At 53.1% G+C, this 19625-nt stretch overlaps 1 protein-coding gene across 5 annotated transcripts in view; it reads right to left on the reverse strand.

The window, feature by feature from the left end:
• Positions 1-19625, reverse strand: part of LOC143989352 (phosphofurin acidic cluster sorting protein 2-like) — a 134714-nt gene that overhangs the window by 24777 nt on the left and 90312 nt on the right. For all 5 annotated transcript variants that reach the window (XM_077489454.1, XM_077489453.1, XM_077489451.1 and 2 more), the window contains 4 exons: positions 17645-17748; positions 11546-11700; positions 10196-10306; positions 7878-7980 (listed from right to left, as the gene is read on the reverse strand). In XM_077489454.1, coding sequence (XP_077345580.1) covers positions 7878-7980; positions 10196-10306; positions 11546-11700; positions 17645-17748 — 473 coding nt within the window. The remainder of the gene's footprint in view (positions 1-7877; positions 7981-10195; positions 10307-11545; positions 11701-17644; positions 17749-19625) is intronic.

Genomic DNA, 19625 nt, shown 5'->3' on the forward strand with positions numbered 1-19625 from the left:
CCTCGCCATGGTCCACCAGAGAAGTTGAGGTCACGTGCTCAGCGTAATATCCAGAGGTTGTCTCTCACACCTCCAACACCACCACTGCCTTACTAAAGAAGCTGAGGGTGAAGGTGATGGACTGGCCAAGCATGTCTCCAGACCTAAACCCTATTGATCATCTGTGGGGAATCCTCACATGGAAGGTGGAGGAGGGGAAGCTCTCCAACATCCACCAGCTCTGTGATGTCATCATGGAGATGGGGAAGAGGACTCCGGGGGTGACCTGTGAAGCTCTGCTGACCTCCATACCCAAGAGGGTTGAAGGCAGTGCTGGAAAATAATGGCGGCCACACAAAATATTGACACTTTGGGCCCAATTTGGACATTTTCACTTAGGGGTGTACTGACTTTTGTTTCCAGCGGTTAGGCATAAATGATACCTGCCCGGGTACAGTGGCTATTTCCAATGGAAATATTTCCCTTCCGCATTGATGTGACACACCCCGCCCCTGCAGAGCCAGGAAACCCTCATCCCCAGATCTGAGCGCACTGGTCATACATAGTAGGGGCACAACACGTGGTCATCCCTGTATGAGAACTTTATACATGACTGGACCAGGGACAGGTGTCAACCAGGAGGAAGTGACTATAATGCTGGCCCCGGTAAGGCCATGGAGCCCCACCGTACACAGTGTCTGTTTACTGCACAGTCTCCTAGGTAACAAGAACCTCAACCCACACCTCAGCCTCCTATAGCGAGATCACAACTGCAAATAATTGTAATCATATAAAATCTCATCCACAAATCCAACCTCCGTCCTCCGAACCCATCCTCCATATATCCCGAACCTCCGTCCTCCAACCCATCCTTACCACTCCACCCTGTACATATCCCCAACCTCCACCCTCCGAACCCATCCTTACCACCCCACCCTGTAAATATCCCCAACCTCCGTCCTCCAACCCATCCTTACCACCCCACCCTGTACATATCCCCAACCTCCACCCTCCGAACCCATCCTTACCACCCCACCCTGTAAATATCCCCAACCTCCGTCCTCCAACCCATCCTTACCACCCCACCCTGTAAATATCCCCAACCTCCGTCCTCCAACCCATCCTTACCACCCCACCCTGTACATATCCCCAACCTCCACCCTCCGAACCCATCCTTACCACCCCACCCTGTACATATCCCCAACCTCCACCCTCCGAACCCATCCTTACCACTCCACCCTGTACATATCCCCAACCTCCACCCTCCGAACCCATCCTTACCACCCCACCCTGTACATATCCCCAACCTCCGTCCTCCGACCCATCCTTACCACTCCACCCTGTACATATCCCCAACCTCCACCCTCCGAAACCATCCTTACCACCCCACCCTGTACATATCCCCAACCTCCACCCTACGAACCCATCCTTACCACTCCACCCTGTACATATCCCCAACCTCCGTCCTCCCAACCCATCCTTACCACTCCACCCTGTACATATCCCCAACCTCCACCCTCCAAACCCATCCTTACCACTCCACCCTGTACATATCCCCAACCTCCACCCTCCGAACCCATCCTTACCACTCCACCCTGTACATATCCCCAACCTCCACCCTCCGAACCCATCCTTACCACTCCACCCTGTACATATCCCCAACCTCCGTCCTCCAACCCATCCTTACCACCCCACCCTGTACATATCCCCAACCTCCGTCCTCCGACCCATCCTTACCACTCCACCCTGTACATATCCCCAACCTCCACCCTCCGAACCCATCCTTACCACCCCACCCTGTACATATCCCCAACCTCCACCCTACGAACCCATCCTTACCACTCCACCCTGTACATATCCCCAACCTCCGTCCTCCCAACCCATCCTTACCACTCCACCCTGTACATATCCCCAACCTCCACCCTCCGAACCCATCCTTACCACCCCACCCTGTACATATCCCCAACCTCCACCCTCCGAACCCATCCTTACCACTCCACCCTGTACATATCCCCAACCTCCACCCTCCGAACCCATCCTTACCACCCCACCCTGTACATATCCCCAACCTCCACCCTCCGAACCCATCCTTACCACCCCACCCTGTACATATCCCCAACCTCCACCCTCCGAACCCATCCTTACCACCCCACCCTGTACATATCCCCAACCTCCACCCTCCGAACCCATCCTTACCACTCCACCCTGTACATATCCCCAACCTCCACCCTCCGAACCCATCCTTACCACCCCACCCTGTACATATCCCCAACCTCTGTCCTCCAACCCATCCTTACCACCCCACCCTGTACATATCCCCAACCTCCACCCTCCGAACCCATCCTTACCACCCCACCCTGTACATATCCCCAACCTCCACCCTCCGAACCCATCCTTACCACTCCACCCTGTACATATCCCCAACCTCCACCCTCCGAACCCATCCTTACCACCCCACCCTGTACATATCCCCAACCTCCGTCCTCCAACCCATCCTTACCACCCCACCCTGTACATATCCCCAACCTCCACCCTCCGAACCCATCCTTACCACCCCACCCTGTACATATCCCCAACCTCCACCCTACGAACCCATCCTTACCACTCCACCCTGTACATATCCCCAACCTCCACCCTCCGAACCCATCCTTACCACCCCACCCTGTACATATCCCCAACCTCCACCCTACGAACCCATCCTTACCACTCCACCCTGTACATATCCCCAACCTCCACCCTCCGAACCCATCCTTACCACCCCACCCTGTACATATCCCCAACCTCCACCCTACGAACCCATCCTTACCACTCCACCCTGTACATATCCCCAACCTCCACCCTCCGAACCCATCCTTACCACCCCACCCTGTACATATCCCCAACCTCCGTCCTCCAACCCATCCTTACCACCCCACCCTGTACATATCCCCAACCTCCACCCTCCGAACCCATCCTTACCACTCCACCCTGTACATATCCCCAACCTCCACCCTCCGAACCCATCCTTACCACCCCACCCTGTACATATCCCCAACCTCCGTCCTCCGACCCATCCTTACCACTCCACCCTGTACATATCCCCAACCTCCACCCTCCGAACCCATCCTTACCACCCCACCCTGTACATATCCCCAACCTCCACCCTACGAACCCATCCTTACCACTCCACCCTGTACATATCCCCAACCTCCGTCCTCCCAACCCATCCTTACCACTCCACCCTGTACATATCCCCAACCTCCACCCTCCAAACCCATCCTTACCACTCCACCCTGTACATATCCCCAACCTCCACCCTCCGAACCCATCCTTACCACTCCACCCTGTACATATCCCCAACCTCCACCCTCCGAACCCATCCTTACCACCCCACCCTGTACATATCCCCAACCTCCGTCCTCCAACCCATCCTTACCACCCCACCCTGTACATATCCCCAACCTCCGTCCTCCGACCCATCCTTACCACTCCACCCTGTACATATCCCCAACCTCCACCCTCCGAACCCATCCTTACCACCCCACCCTGTACATATCCCCAACCTCCACCCTACGAACCCATCCTTACCACTCCACCCTGTACATATCCCCAACCTCCGTCCTCCCAACCCATCCTTACCACTCCACCCTGTACATATCCCCAACCTCCACCCTCCGAACCCATCCTTACCACTCCACCCTGTACATATCCCCAACCTCCACCCTCCGAACCCATCCTTACCACCCCACCCTGTACATATCCCCAACCTCCGTCCTCCAACCCATCCTTACCACCCCACCCTGTACATATCCCCAACCTCCACCCTCCGAACCCATCCTTACCACCCCACCCTGTACATATCCCCAACCTCCACCCTACGAACCCATCCTTACCACTCCACCCTGTACATATCCCCAACCTCCACCCTCCGAACCCATCCTTACCACCCCACCCTGTACATATCCCCAACCTCCACCCTCCAACCCATCCTTACCACTCCACCCTGTACATATCCCCAACCTCCACCCTCCGAACCCATCCTTACCACTCCACCCTGTACATATCCCCAACCTGCACCCTCCGAACCCATCCTTACCACTCCACCCTGTACATATCCCCAACCTCCGTCCTCCAACCCATCCTTACCACTCCACCCTGTACATATCCCCAACCTCCACCCTCCGAACCCATCCTTACCACCCCACCCTGTACATATCCCCAACCTCCACCCTACGAACCCATCCTTACCACTCCACCCTGTACATATCCCCAACCTCCACCCTCCGAACCCATCCTTACCACTCCACCCTGTACATATCCCCAACCTCCACCCTCCGAATCCATCCTTACCACTCCACCCTGTACATATCCCCAACCTCCACCCTCCGAATCCATCCTTACCACTCCACCCTGTACATATCCCCAACCTCCACCCTCCAACCCATCCTTACCACCCCACCCTGTACATATCCCCAACCTCCACCCTCCGAATCCATCCTTACCACTCCACCCTGTACATATCCCCAACCTCCACCCTCCGAATCCATCCTTACCACTCCACCCTGTACATATCCCCAACCTCCACCCTCCAACCCATCCTTACCACCCCACCCTGTACATATCCCCAACCTCCACCCTCCGAATCCATCCTTACCACTCCACCCTGTACATATCCCCAACCTCCGTCCTCCAACCCATCCTTACCACTCCACCATGTACATATCCCCAACCTCCACCCTCCGAACCCATCCTTACCACCCCACCCTGTACATATCCCCAACCTCCGTCCTCCAACCCATCCTTACCACTCCACCCTGTACATATCCCCAACCTCCGTCCTCCGACCCATCCTTACCACCCCACCCTGTACATATCCCCAACCTCCACCCTCCGAATCCATCCTTACCACCCCACCCTGTACATATCTCCAACCTCCACCCTCCGAATCCATCCTTGCCACCCCACCCTCCACATATCCCCAACCTCCACCCTCCGAATCCATCCTTGCCACCTCACCCTCCACATATCCCCAACCTCCATCATCCGAACCCATCCTTACCACCCCATCTGCCACATATCCCCAACCTCCGTCCTCCGATCAATCCTCCACATATCCCCAGCCTCCGTCCTCCGAATCCATCCTTACCACCCCATCCGCCACATATCCCCAACCTCCGTCCTCCGACCCATCCTTACCAACCCATCCTCCATATATCCCCAGCCTCCATCCTCCGAACCCATCCTTACCACCCCATCTGCCACATATCCCAAACCTCCGTCCTCCGACCCATCCTTACCAACCCACCCTCCACACATCCCCAGCCTACGTCCTCCAAACCCATTATTACCACCCCATCCGCCACATATCCCCAACCTTCGTCCTCCGAACCCATCCTTACCACCCCACCCTCCACATATCCCCAACCTCCGTCCTCCGACCCATCCTTAACAACCCATCCTTCATATATCCCCAACCTCCACCCTCCGAATCCATCCTTGCCACCCCACCCTCCACATAGCCCCAACCTCCACCCTCCGAATCCATCCTTGCCACCTCACCCTCCACATATCCCAAACCTCCGCCCTCCGAATCCATTCTTACCACCCCACCCTCCATATATCCCCAACCTCCCCCCTCCGAATCCATCCTTACCACCCCACCCTGTACATATCCCCAACCTCCACCCTCCGAATCCATCCTTGCCACCCCACCCTCCATATATCCCCAACCTCCGCCCTCCGAACCCATCCTTACCACCCCATCCGCCACATATCCCCAACCTCCGTCCTCCGAACCCATCCTTACCACCCCACCCTCCACATATCCCCAACCTCCGTCCTCCGACCCATCCTTACCAACCCATCCTCCATATATCCCCAACCTCCGCCCTCCGAATCCATCCTTACCACCCCACCCTGTACATATCCCCAACCTCCGTCCTCCGAACCCATCCTTACCACCCCGCCCTCCACATATCCCCAACCTCCGTCCTCCGAACCCATCCTTACCACCCCACCCTGTACATATCCCCAACCTCCACCCTCCGAATCCATCCTTGCCACCCCACCCTCCACATATCCCCAACCTCCATCCTTCGAACCCATCCTTTACCACCCCACCCTGTACATATCCCCAACCTCCGTCCTCCGAACCCATCCTTACCACCCCGCCCTCCACATATCCCCAACCTCCACCCTCCAACCCATCCTTACCACCCCATGCTCTACTCTTCGAACAAAATTCTTACCACCCCTTCCTTCACATTTCCCCAACCTCCACCCTCCAAACCCATCCTTACCACCCATCCTCCACATATCCCCAACCTCCGCCCTCCAAACCCATCCTTACCACCCCATTTTCCACATGTCCCAAACCTCCACCCTCCAAACCCATCCTTACCACCCCATCCTCCACACCCTCCGAAACCCATCCTCCACACATCCCCAACCTCCGCCCTCCAAACCCATCCTTACCATCCCAACCTCCTCCCTCTGAACCCCTTTCTCCACATATCCCCAACCTCCGCCCTTCGAACCTAATCCTTACCACCCCATCCTTCACATATCCCCAACCTCCCCCCTCCAAACCTAATCCTTACTACTCCATCCTCCACATTTCCCAAATCTCTGCCCTCCGAATCCCATCCTTACCACCCCATCCTCCACATATCCCCAACCTCCTCCCTCCAAACCCTATAATTACCACCCACCCTCCACATATTCCCAACCTCCGCCCTCCGAACCCCATCCTTACCATCCCATTTTCCACATACTGTATCCCCAACCTCCGCCCTCCAAACCCCATCCTTACCACCCCATCCTCTACTCTACGAACAAAATCGTTACCACACCATCCTCCACAGTTCCCCAAACCTCCACCCTCCGAACCCCATCCTTACCACCTTATCCTCCACATATCCCCAACCTCCGCCCTCCAAACCCCATCCTTACCACCCTATCCTTCACACATCCACAACCTCCGCCCTCCGAACCCATCCTTACCACCCTATCCTTCACACATCCCCAACCTTCGCCCTTCGAATTCCATCTATACCACCCCATCCTTCACATATCCCCAACCACCACCCTCCGAACCCCATCCTCTGCATATCCCTAACCTCCGCCCTCTGAACCCCATCCTTACCACCCCATTTTCTACATACTGTATGCCCAACCTCCACCCTCCGAACCCATCCTTACCACCATATCCTCCACACATCCCCAACCTCCACCCTCCGAGCCCCATCTATACCACCCCAACCTCCACCCTCGGAAACCCATCCTCAACATATCGCCAACCTCTGAACCCCATCCTTACCAACCCATTTTCTACATACTGTATGCCCAACCTCCACCCTCCGAACCCATCCTTACCACCCTATCCTCCACATATCCCCAACCTCCGCCCTTCAAACCCCATCTATACCACCCCATCCTTCACATATCCCAACATTCGCCCTCTGAACCCAATCCATACCCCTGCGTCCTCCACACATCCCATCCTCTGTCCTCCCAGCCCAATCCTTACCACCCCATCCTCCACACGTCCCTAACCTTCATACACCATCATCCTCTCCTCTGCCTGGCACTCTATCCATAACACCTTGTCTAAATCTCTCATTCTCGGCTCCCCCTTATCTGCAGAGGTAATGTTTCCATTTTCTACCACCCTCCACTCACCCACCATCCTCCCAGACCTGCACCCTCATCCTCCATCCCTCATCTCCTACACAATTCCCATCATCTGCAGTCCCTCCACCTCTACTCTCACTAGCTGTGCTTTGCACCCCTTTGTACTACATCTGTCTACACAATCGCCACCCCAGCCCCCCCGCCCCCACACACATTTCACAATGAAGTCCAATAAGATTGTAATGGCAAAACACTTTTACAGAGGTGTTTGCTGTCCTCAGCCTTACCTCCGCTGTCTGTAGGTCAGCATGGCTTCAGAAATATAGAGCTGGTGTGACTGGGAGGCCCCTGTGATGTATTGTGCCACCCTCCCTGCCACATCAAGGCGATCTGCAGGGGACAAAAAAATCCAAGATCGATGATACACTCCTCTTAGGCCTCTTTGATCCCCCTAAAGCTTCTCCCCTATTTGCTCAATATCAAATCTCCCTCTACCGCAACAAACAAGCTGGGTCAGTATCATTCATCTTCTCTTCTTCCCCAACCACACCATCAACTCCAGCTCTACCCCCCCACCCACCACAAGATCTGCTCCAGCTCTGCCCCTTCTACCCAACACCATGTCCTCTGCCTCCATCACCAAACCAATCCAAGACTAGCTCCAGCTCTGCTTCTTCTACCCCCACACCATGACCTCTACCTCCACCACCAAACCAAGCCATGGTCAGCTCCAGCTCTGCCCCTTCTACCCAACACCATGACCTCTGCCTTCACCACAAAAAACAATCCAAGACTAGCTCCAGCTCTGCCTTTTCTACCCCCACACCATGACCTCTGCCTCCACCACCAAACCAAGCCACGGTCAGCTCCAGTTCTGCCTCTTCTACCCAACACCATGACCTCTGCCTCCATCACCAAACCAAGCCATGGTCAGCTCCAGTTCTGCCTCTTCTACCCAACAACATCACCTCTGCCTCCACCACCAAACCAAGCCATGGTCAGCTCCAGTTCTGCCTCTTCTACCCAACAACATCACCTCTGCCTCCATCACCAAACCAAGCCATGTTCAGCTGCAGCTCTGCCTCTTCTACCCAACACCATGACCTCTGCCTCCACCACCAAACCAAGCCATGGTCAGCTCCAGTTCTGCCCCTTCTACCCCACACCATGACCTCTGCCTCCACCACCAAACCAAGCCATGGTCAGCTCCAGTTCTGCCTCTTCTACCCAACAACATCACCTCTGCCTCCATCACCAAACCAAGCCATGTTCAGCTCCAGCTCTGCGTCTTCTACCCAACACCATGACCTCTGCCTCCACCACCAAACCAAGCCATGGTCAGCTCCAGTTCTGCCCCTTCTACCCCACACCATGACCTCTGCCTCCACCACCAAACCAAGCCATGGTCAGCTCCAGTTCTGCCTCTTCTACCCAACAACATCACCTCTGCCTCCATCACCAAACCAAGCCATGTTCAGCTCCAGCTCTGCCTCTTCTACCCAACACCATGACCTCTGCCTCCACCACCAAACCAAGCCATGGTCAGCTCCAGTTCTGCCTCTTCTACCCCCCACACCATGACCTCTGCCTCCATCACCAAACCAAGCCACAGTCAGCTCCAGTTCTGCCTCTTCTACCCAACACCATGACCTCTGCCTCCACCACCAAACCAAGCCACGGTCAGCTCCAGTTCTGCCTCTTCTACCCAACACCATGACCTCTGCCTCCGCCACCAAACCAAGCCATGGTCAGCTCCAGCTCTGCCTCTTCTACCGCCACACCATGACCTCTGCCTCCACCACCAAACCAAGCTATGGTCAGCTCCAGTTCTGCCTCTTCTACCCAACACCATGACCTCTGCCTTCACCACCAAACCAAGCCATGGTCAGCTCCAGCTCTGCCTCTTTTACCCCCACACCATGACCTCTGCCTCCACCACCAAACCAAGCTATGGTCAGCTCCAGCTCTGCCTCTTTTACCCCCCACAGCATGACCTCTGCCTCCACCACCAAACCAAGCCATGGTCAGCACTATCTCAGCCTCCTTTACCCCCACACCATCACCTCTGCCTCCACCACCAAAACAAGTTATGGTCAGCTTCAGACTTGTCCCTTCTACCCCCACACCATGACCCCCAACCATGCAGCTTCCTCTACCCCTTCTCTAATGATCAACTCCAGCTCCACCCCACTTTCTCTCAACCAGTCAACTTTGCTTCTTCCCCCACCCAAGCCCCGCCTCTCCTACACACCTCCCCAACCTACCACATAATGGTCTCATATAACCCCCCCCTAACCATGCCACAAATAGAACCCACCTGACCAAATACTCTATATGGCTAATATATCCCCTGATTGGACAGCAGTGCACACTCGGGTGTCATAAATCACCACGCCACATATATGAGCTCATTGGTGAATGGAAAACATTTGCTAGTCTTTTCATTAACTATGAGGCTGAACTCTTCCCCTACCACAGAGGTAGCAGAGACCACAGTTTCCTGACCATTTCCGGTCCAGTAATTACCCCTCTGCATCTCATGTGTTAGCATTGTATCCCACCTCACCACAAGAGGTCAGTCTACCCAGAAGGAGATGCAGCTCACCTGACCCTGGGGGTTCTGACTGACTGAAGACATCTCTCCAGACCGCATCCATAAAGAGAGAGCTGTATTTACTATCCACAGATGCCAGATAGGACGCCACCGGGTGCGGCCCTGCAACATAGACACCGATATATTACAAGAGGAACCCCACAACTACCCCATATGAAGGTCCATCTCTATGTATAGGGCCCATCCTGCCAGTACATAGGGGGCTGAGAAACCCCACAACTACCCCATATGAAGGTCCATCTCTATGTATAGGGCCCATCCTGCCAGTACATAGGGGGCTGAGAAACCCCACAACTACCCCATATGAAGGTCCATCTCTATGTATTGGCCCATCCTGCTAGTACATAGGGTGCTGAGAAACCCCACAACTACCCCATATGAAGGTCCATCTCTATGTATAGGGCCCATCCTGCCAGTACATAGGGGGCTGAGAAACCCCACAACTACCCCATATGAAGGTCCATCTCTATGTATAGGGCCCACCCTGCCAGTATATAGAGGGCTGAGAAACCCCACAACTACCCCATATGAAGGTCCATCTCTATGTATAGGGCCCACCCTGCCAGTATATAGAGGGCTTAGAAACCCCACAACTACCCCATATGAAGGTCCATCTCTATGTATAGGGCCCACCCTGCCAGTATATAGAGGGCTGAGAAACCCCACAACTACCCCATATGAAGGTCCATCTCTATGTATTGGGCCCATCCTGCCAGTATATAGGGGGCTGAGAAACCCCACAACTACCCCATATGAAGGTCCATATCTATGTATTGGGCCCTCCCTGCCAGTACAGAGGATGGATGGGTGAAGATGAGAGGATGGACGGGCGAAGATGAGAGACGATTAACAGGTGGAGAAGAGAAGAGGAGCAAATGGAGGTGAGAAGATTAAACAGTGGAGGTGAGAGGATAGATGGGGGGAGGTGAGAAGATGGATGGGGGGAGGTGAGAAGATGGATGGGGGGAGGCGAGAAGATGGATGGGGGGAGGCGAGAAGATGGATGGGGGGAGGCGAGCAGATGGATGGGGGGAGGCGAGCAGATGGATGGGGGGAGGTGAGCAGATCGATGGGGGGAGGTGAGCAGATGGATGGCGGGAGATGAGCAGATGGATGGCGGGAGATGAGCAGATGGATGGGGGGAGGTGAAAAGATGGATGGGGGGAGGTGAAAGGACAGACAGGTGGCGGTAGGAAGACAGGTGGAGGTGGGAGGAAGGATGGGGGGGAGGTGAGAAGATAGATGGGTGTATATCCCCTCATATACAAGGAGGATGTAGGTTATATAAGATCCCCCCATGTACATGGGGGTTGGTGCATTGGTCTTGTTGGTCGCTCTCACCCAGAGGTAAAATGAGGAAACGCAGATAGTTCAGCCAATCCGGAGTCTTCCCAGCCAGCTGCTCCACAAAGAAGCGAAGAATAACGCTCAGATAACTCTGATCACCAGCAACCAGGACCTTCACCACCGGCGGCATCTGAGAATTACAATTACAGCTGGAGGGGAGAGAAGAGAAGATATTACTGATCCGGTGACAGCGCCGGGGCTCGGCAATCACTCCCCACACATCACTAAACATCACACCGCCCCCATATCATCCTCCTATCTAATCATGGTGGAACTGACTGGATCCTCCTCGGCTCTGTGTGCCCTCGAATCAATAACTAATTGATTGATCATCAAAATCTGAAATAAAATATTATCCCACCAAACCAAACTCTTATCTTCTTCACAGTGTCCATGAAAAGACCTCAAATCAATCATTGATCGATCATTCGTTTATCCTTACTCATCAATAGCACACCATTACTCCCCGATTGATTACTGACACAAGATGCCATCACTGAACCAAATACTCCTCACCTCCCATCCATCATTAAAGATTCCAAGTCATCTATTTCTCCTCTCTCATCTCCTATAATATTATTCTTCTCTCCTCTCCTATAATATTACAGAGGTGTCCGGTGTAGTTCCCCATACTGACCCTCAGATATGGCCATAGTTAGGGATGGGAACCCTGTAGTGAGGAGTGGGCAGTGGTAGCCATTAGAGTAGTGAGTGGGGTGCACCACTGATAGCGAGTTGGTGCAATCCCCGCACCTGCCAGTATGAGAGATCTTGAGCAGAGGGCTTAGGATAAATAGTTCCCCTGGGGCTGGTTGGTTATGGGAAGCGGTGAAAATTTTTCAGATCTAGCTTCTGGAAGCTTCCTATTAGGAAGGAAGGAGGGGGAGGTGTAGGACTGTCTGGACTTTTCACATCTTTGTCATGAGATGCAGGACTCTGATAAAACTTCTAATTCTATGGGTTGCTCCTCAGCTCAGCTCTCATCTCCACTCTTCTCTATCTCTCCATGTGCTCTCACCATCAGAAAGGAGTACAAAGGCTGAAGCTGTCTGGACTCTTCTGTAAAGGAAACCTGTGCTGGGTGAGGCTGCTGACGGGGACCATTCCCATAAGGTCTGTAGAAGGTAAGTACTAGGCTACTGGAGGTGCTGGTTCGGTCAGGTTGGTGTCCTCCTAAGGGTGCTCTTGTATTAGTGCTCAGGGGAAGATCCGAAATCCATAGCACCTCAGCGAGTCTAAGGGGACCAGCTTAGTACAGGTCCTATCCCACTACATGGTTGTGTATTTGGAGGACATGTCCCAAGTGGGGGGGGCGATGGGGGGATGGGGGGGGCAGAGGAAAAAAGGGAGTATGAGGGGGATTGGAGGGAAAAGTAAGGGAAAAGGGACTGAAGGAGTGAGAGGGGGGAGGGAAGAACAGGAGAGGCCCTTGAGTCCTAACCATAGTGGGGGCAACATCCCACTAAGGCCTTCAGGTATGTAAATTTTCAAGAGTTTTCATGCAGCTCTGCATAGAAACCATTCAGCTTCCAGGCTTTTATTTGCCGGAGGTTAAAGTATAACTAAAGGCAAAACTTTTTCTTTACTTTTGGATGGAGTGGAGATGGATTAGACCCCCAGTTAGGTTTTTATTGCTGTCTGTGCCTTTCTACATGGAAAACCGATCTTCCTACATGGAGAACCAGCTTCCTTACATAAAGAACTAGCCTTGCTACATGGAGAACCGCCTTCCTACAAAGAGAACCCGCCCTTCTAAATGGAGAACCGACCTTCCTACACAGAGAACCTGCCTTCCTACAAAGAGAACCGCCTTCCTACAAAGAGAACCGCCTTCCTACAAAGAGAACCGCCTTCCTGCAAGGAGAACCCGCCCTTCTAAATGGAGAACCGCCTTCATACACGGAGAACCTGCCCTTCTAAATGGAGAACCGCCTTCCTACAAGGAGAACCGACCTTCCTACAAGGAGAACCTGCCCTTCTAAATGGAGAACCGCCTTCATACACGGAGAACCGCCTTCCTACAAGGAGAACCGCCTTCCTACAAGGAGAACCTGCCTTTCTAAATGGAGAACCGCCTTCATACACGGAGAACCGCCTTCCTACAAGGAGAACCCGCCCTTCTAAATGGTGAACCGCCTTCATACACGGAGAACCGACCTTTCTACATAGAGAACCGCCTTCCTACAAGGAGAACCTGCCTTTCTAAATGGAGAACCGCCTTCCTACAAGGAGAACCGACCTTCCTACAAGGAGAACCTGCCCTTCTAAATGGAGAACCGCCTTCATACACGGAGAACCGCCTTCCTACAAGGAGAACCGCCTTCCTACAAGGAGAACGGACCTTCCAACAAGGAGAACCTGCCCTTCTAAATGAAGAACTGCCTTCCTACAAGGAGAACCTGCCCTTCTAAATGGAGAACTGCCTTCCTACAAGGAGAACCTGCCCTTCTAAATGGAGAACTGCCTTCCTACAAGGAGAACCAGCCTTGCTACATGGAGAACCAGTCTTCCTAATGGAGAACCAACCTCCCTACAAGGAGAACCTGCCTTCCTACATGGAGAACCGACCTTTCTACATAGAGAACCTGCCCTTCTAAATATAGAACCGCCTTCCTACAAGGAGAACCGACCTTCCAACAAGGAGAACCGACCTTCCAACAAGGAGAACCGACCTTCCAACAAGGAGAACCTGCCCTTCTAAATGAAGAACTGCCTTCATACAAGGAGAACCTGCCCTTCTAAATGGAGAACCGCCTTCCTACAAGGAGAACCTGCCTTCCTACATGGAGAACCGACCTTTCTACATAGAGAACCCGCCCTTCTAAATGGAGAACCGCCTTCCTACAAAGAGAACTGACCTTTCTACATAGAGAACCCGCCCTTCTAAATGGAGAACCGCCTTCCTACAAGGAGAACCAGCCTTGCTACATGGAGAACCAGTCTTCCTAATGGAGAACCGACCTCCCTACAAGGAGAACCTGCCTTCCTACATGGAGAACCGACCTTTCTACATAGAGAACCCGCCCTTCTATATGGAGAACTGCCTTCCTACAAGGAGAACCAGCCTTGCTACATGGAGAACCAGTCTTCCTAATGGAGAACCTGCCTTCCTACACGGAGAACCTGCCCTTCTAAATGGAGAACTGCCTTCCTACACGGAGAACCGCCTTCCTACAAGGAGAACCTGCCTTCTTACATAGAGAACCTGCCCTTCTAAATGGAGAACCGGCCTTCCTACATTAAGAACCAGTCTTTCTACATGGAGAACCGACCTTCCTACACGGAGAACCCGCTCTTCTAAATGGAGAACCGACCTTCCTACAAGGAGAACCTGCCCTTCTAAATGGAGAACCGGCCTTCCTACATGGAGAACCTGCCCTTCTAAATGGAGAACCGGCCTTCCTACATGGAGAACCTGCCCTTCTAAATGGAGAACCGGCCTTCCTACATGGAGAACCTGCCCTTCTAAATGGAGAACCGGCCTTCCTACATGGAGAACCTGCCCTTCTAAATGGAGAACCGGCCTTCCTACATGGAGAACCGACCTTCCAAAATGCAGGACTTTCCTCACTTCATGGGCAAGATGTGTCTGCAAGGCTTTCTGTGCCGGACAGGGCGAAATTACCTTCTGCTTGTGGCCTAGAACAGCAGAGAACCTCTAAGAGACACTTCAGCATCTCCTGTCATTGTAACCCAGAGAAAAGGAAAGTCCCGGAGAGTTCAGATAATGGCCCAAGGCTCCCCTCTTTGGAATGTGGAAGCTTTATTAAAGCGAAGATTATCAGCCTGACCCATAAAATGCAACACGAGTCCTCCAAGCAGGAGATGAGCAGTTTAGGCTCCCATGATGGAGCTCCACTATGACCATCACCCGGCTACAACCCGACTCATCCCACCCAACCTTGTCAGGCAGGAACAGAGAACTAAACGACATAAATGAGGACTGTCCGACCGTCTCCTGCTCTACGGGAGGGATATCAGCTCATGGCGGGACAATCTGGAGGAACATCTTCCAAGCTGTGTAACATCCAAATCTTCCTGGGTACAAAACGAGGGCAGTGATGTGTACAAAAGGGTGAAGGCTGAACAAGTGGGGAAGTCTTTGTTCATAAATATCGAGCTGTCAGAGGAGTAAAGAGATTCATGGCAGAGCATCTCTGCACGGATCTCCAGAGAGAGCCAGGGAACCCGAAGATTACCGATGGCACCATTCACTACAACCAAACCAGCCATCCACCAGTTACCTATAACCCACTATCTCCGGATATACTCCCAGTGTGGGGTGTACTCACTATCTCCGGATATCCTCCCAGTGTGGGGTGTACTCACTATCTCCGGATATACTCCCAGTGTGGGGTGTACCCACTATCTCCGGATATACTCCCAGTGTGGGGTGTACTCACTATCTCCGGATATACTCCCAGTGTGGGGTGTACTCACTATCTCCGGATATACTCCCAGTGTGGGGTGTACCCACTATCTCCGGATATACTCCCAGTGTGGGGTGTACTCACTATCTCCGGATATACTCCCAGTGTGGGGTGTACCCACTATCTCCGGATATACTCCCAGTGTGGGGTGTACTCACTATCTCCTGATATACTCCCAGTGTGGGGTGTACTCACTATCTCCGGATATACTCCCAGTGTGGGGTGTACTCACTATCTCCGGATATACTCCCAGTGTGGGGTGTACTCACTATCTCCTGATATACTCCCAGTGTGGGGTGTACTCACTATCTCCGGATATACTCCCAGTGTGGGGTGTACTCAGTATCTCCGGATATCCTCCCAGTGTGGGGTGTACTCACTATCTCCGGATATACTCCCAGTGTGGGGTGTACTATCTCCGGATATACTCCCAGTGTGGGGTGTACTCACTATCTCCGGATATACTCCCAGTGTGGGGTGTACTCCCTATCTCCGGATATACTCCCAGTGTGGGGTGTACTCACTATCTCCTGATATACTCCCAGTGTGGGGTGTACTCACTATCTCCGGATATACTCCCAGTGTGGGGTGTACTCACTATCTCCTGATATACTCCCAGTGTGGGGTGTACTCACTATCTCCTGATATACTCCCAGTGTGGGGTGTACTCACTATCTCCTGATATACTCCCAGTGTGGGGTGTACTCACTATCTCTGGATATACTCCCAGTGTGGGGTGTACTCACTATCTCCTGATATACTCCCAGTGTGGGGTGTACTCACTATCTCCGGATATACTCCCAGTGTGGGGTGTACTATCTCCGGATATACTCCCAGTGTGGGGTGTACTCACTATCTCCTGATATACTCCCAGTGTGGGGTGTACTCAGTATCTCCGGATATACTCCCAGTGTGGGGTGTACTATCTCCGGATATACTCCCAGTGTGGGGTGTACTCACTATCTCCGGATATACTCCCAGTGTGGGGTGTACTCAGTATCTCCGGATATACTCCCAGTGTGGGGTGTACTCACTATCTCCGGATATACTCCCAGTGTGGGGTGTACTCAGTATCTCCGGATATACTCCCAGTGTGGGGTGTACTCACTATCTCCGGATATACTCCCAGTGTGGGGTGTACTCACTATCTCCGGATATACTCCCAGTGTGGGGTGTACTCAGTATCTCCGGATATACTCCCAGTGTGGGGTGTACTCACTATCTCCGGATATACTCCCAGTGTGGGGTGTACTCACTATCTCCGGATATACTCCCAGTGTGGGGTGTACTCACTATCTCCGGATATACTCCCAGTGTGGGGTGTACTCACTATCTCCGGATATACTCCCAGTGTGGGGTGCACTCACTATCTCCGGATATACTCCCAGTGTGGGGTGTACTCACTATCTCCGGATATACTCCCAGTGTGGGGTGTACTCAGTATCTCCGGATATACTCCCAGTGTGGGGTGTACTCACTATCTCCGGATATACTCCCAGTGTGGGGTGTACTCACTATCTCCGGATATACTCCCAGTGTGGGGTGTACTCACTATCTCCGGATATACTCCCAGTGTGGGGTGCACTCACTATCTCCGGATATACTCCCAGTGTGGGGTGTACTCACTATCTCCGGATATACTCCCAGTGTGGGGCGTACTCACTATCTCTGGATACGAGTAATGATACCACAGAAAGCCGCCTGGACATCGGCAGAAGAACAGGTGGAGACGGTCTGGAGTTTCCCCAATAATTGTTCTCGGACGTACTAAGAAATAAATACACCAAATACTCCCATTAATGTGCAAAACCAGCAAAAGTCAGTCAGTGCTGCTCACTCCTACCCATCCCCCCTCCTCACACCCGACTGTACTCCTACCCATCCCCCCTCCTCACACCCGACTGTACTCCTACCCACCCCCCTGACCTGACCATCCCCCCCCCCACTGTACTCCTACCCATCCCCCCTGACCTGACCATCCCCCCCCCCACTGTACTCCTACCAATCCCCCCTGACCTGACCATGCCCCCCCCACTGTACTCCTACCCATCCCCCCTGACCTGACCATGCCCCCCCACTGTACTCCTACCCATCCCCCCTGACCTGACCATGCCCCCCCCTGCACCTGACGGTACTCCTGACCATGCCCCCCCACACCCGACTGTACTCCTTACCCACCCCCCCAACCTGACCATGCCCCCCCCACACCCGACTGTACTCCTTACCCACCCCCCCGACCTGACCCCCTTCCCCCCACACCCGACTGTACTCCTACCCATCCCCCCTGACCTGATCGTGCCCCCCCCCCACACCCAACTGTACTGCTACTAGTGATGGCCGAACGGTTCGCCCGGCGGTCGTTTCGCGGCGAATTTCCGACTTTCGCCGTCCGCGGGTTCGAACGCCTTTTTCCGTCGTTCGCCCCGGCGGACTTACGTGTTTAATGTATACAAGAACTTTAACCTTTCGTGACACGTTTATCATGTGTTACAGGACAACCAATTGAGACATGACAGCTCATGGACACTTGGACATTCCCCCTAACCTATAAATACACCCGATCCGGTGGCCATTTTACATTCTTTCTTCTGTCACTGTAGGGAAAGGATCCTGTGTGGAGTAGGGACAGAGAAAACGCTAGCTATTTGGTACACAAAAGTTCTTTTCAGGACTGGTATAGGTGTTAGGTCAGCAGCCTGAGTTTCTTTTGTCAGTTTAGATAAAGGGACAGAGCGCTGTATGCTGCTATTTTAGGGACAGCTCAGCCAGATTAGTCTTTCTTCATCATCATCATCATCATCATCATTAGCTGTTACTATCAGGTCCACAAAAGAGCTGTTCCAGCTAATCGTTCCAGCCTACTCTTTTTTGCCAATTTGTATAGGGACAGGCAGGAAGCAGTGTGTCAGGCAGTGAGGATAATTTTAAAGACTTGCTGTTACTATTAGTTCCACAAAGGTTCTTTTCAGGACTGGTATCAGTGGTACGGTAATAGGCTTGTACACGTATAATATTCTTTCTTCCAAATATAGAAAGAATATTATACTTGACTGCTGCCCTTCTGCTGCAGTCTGCTAATCATTCACAACTCACTTGTTCCACAAAGCTCTTTATCAGGACTGGTAACTTGGTCTGTCTAGGGTGCTACGGTACATAGGCTTGGGTGCGGTACAGTCTGCTGTTCTGTAAGGACCGCTATCGGTCCACAATACATAGGGTTGCCGTGCACTACTGCTGACCGCTGCCCTATACTGCAGCAGTCCTTCATTGGTATAGGGACTGACGTACAGTCTGCTAATCACTAACACACAACCTGCTTGGTCCACAAAAGTTCTTATAAGGACTGGTAACTTGGTATAGGGTGCTACGGTACATAGGCCTGAGTGCGTTACAGTCTGCTGTTCTGTAAGGACCGCTATCGGTCCACAATACATAGGGTTGCCGTGCACTACTGCTGACCGCTGCCCTATACTGCAGCAGTCCTTCAGCGGTATAGGGACTGACGCACAGTCTGCTAAACACTAACACACAACCTGCTTGGTCCACAAAAGTTTTTATAAGGACTGGTAACTTGGTATAGGGTGCTACGGTACATAGGCCTGAGTGCAGTACAGTCTGCTGTTCTGTAAGGACCGCTATCGGTC

This window comes from Lithobates pipiens, unplaced genomic scaffold (assembly GCF_037356315.1).
Source record: "Lithobates pipiens isolate NorthernLeopardFrog02 unplaced genomic scaffold, aLitPip1_a1.2 Scaffold_18, whole genome shotgun sequence".
Lineage (NCBI taxonomy): Eukaryota > Metazoa > Chordata > Amphibia > Anura > Ranidae > Lithobates > Lithobates pipiens.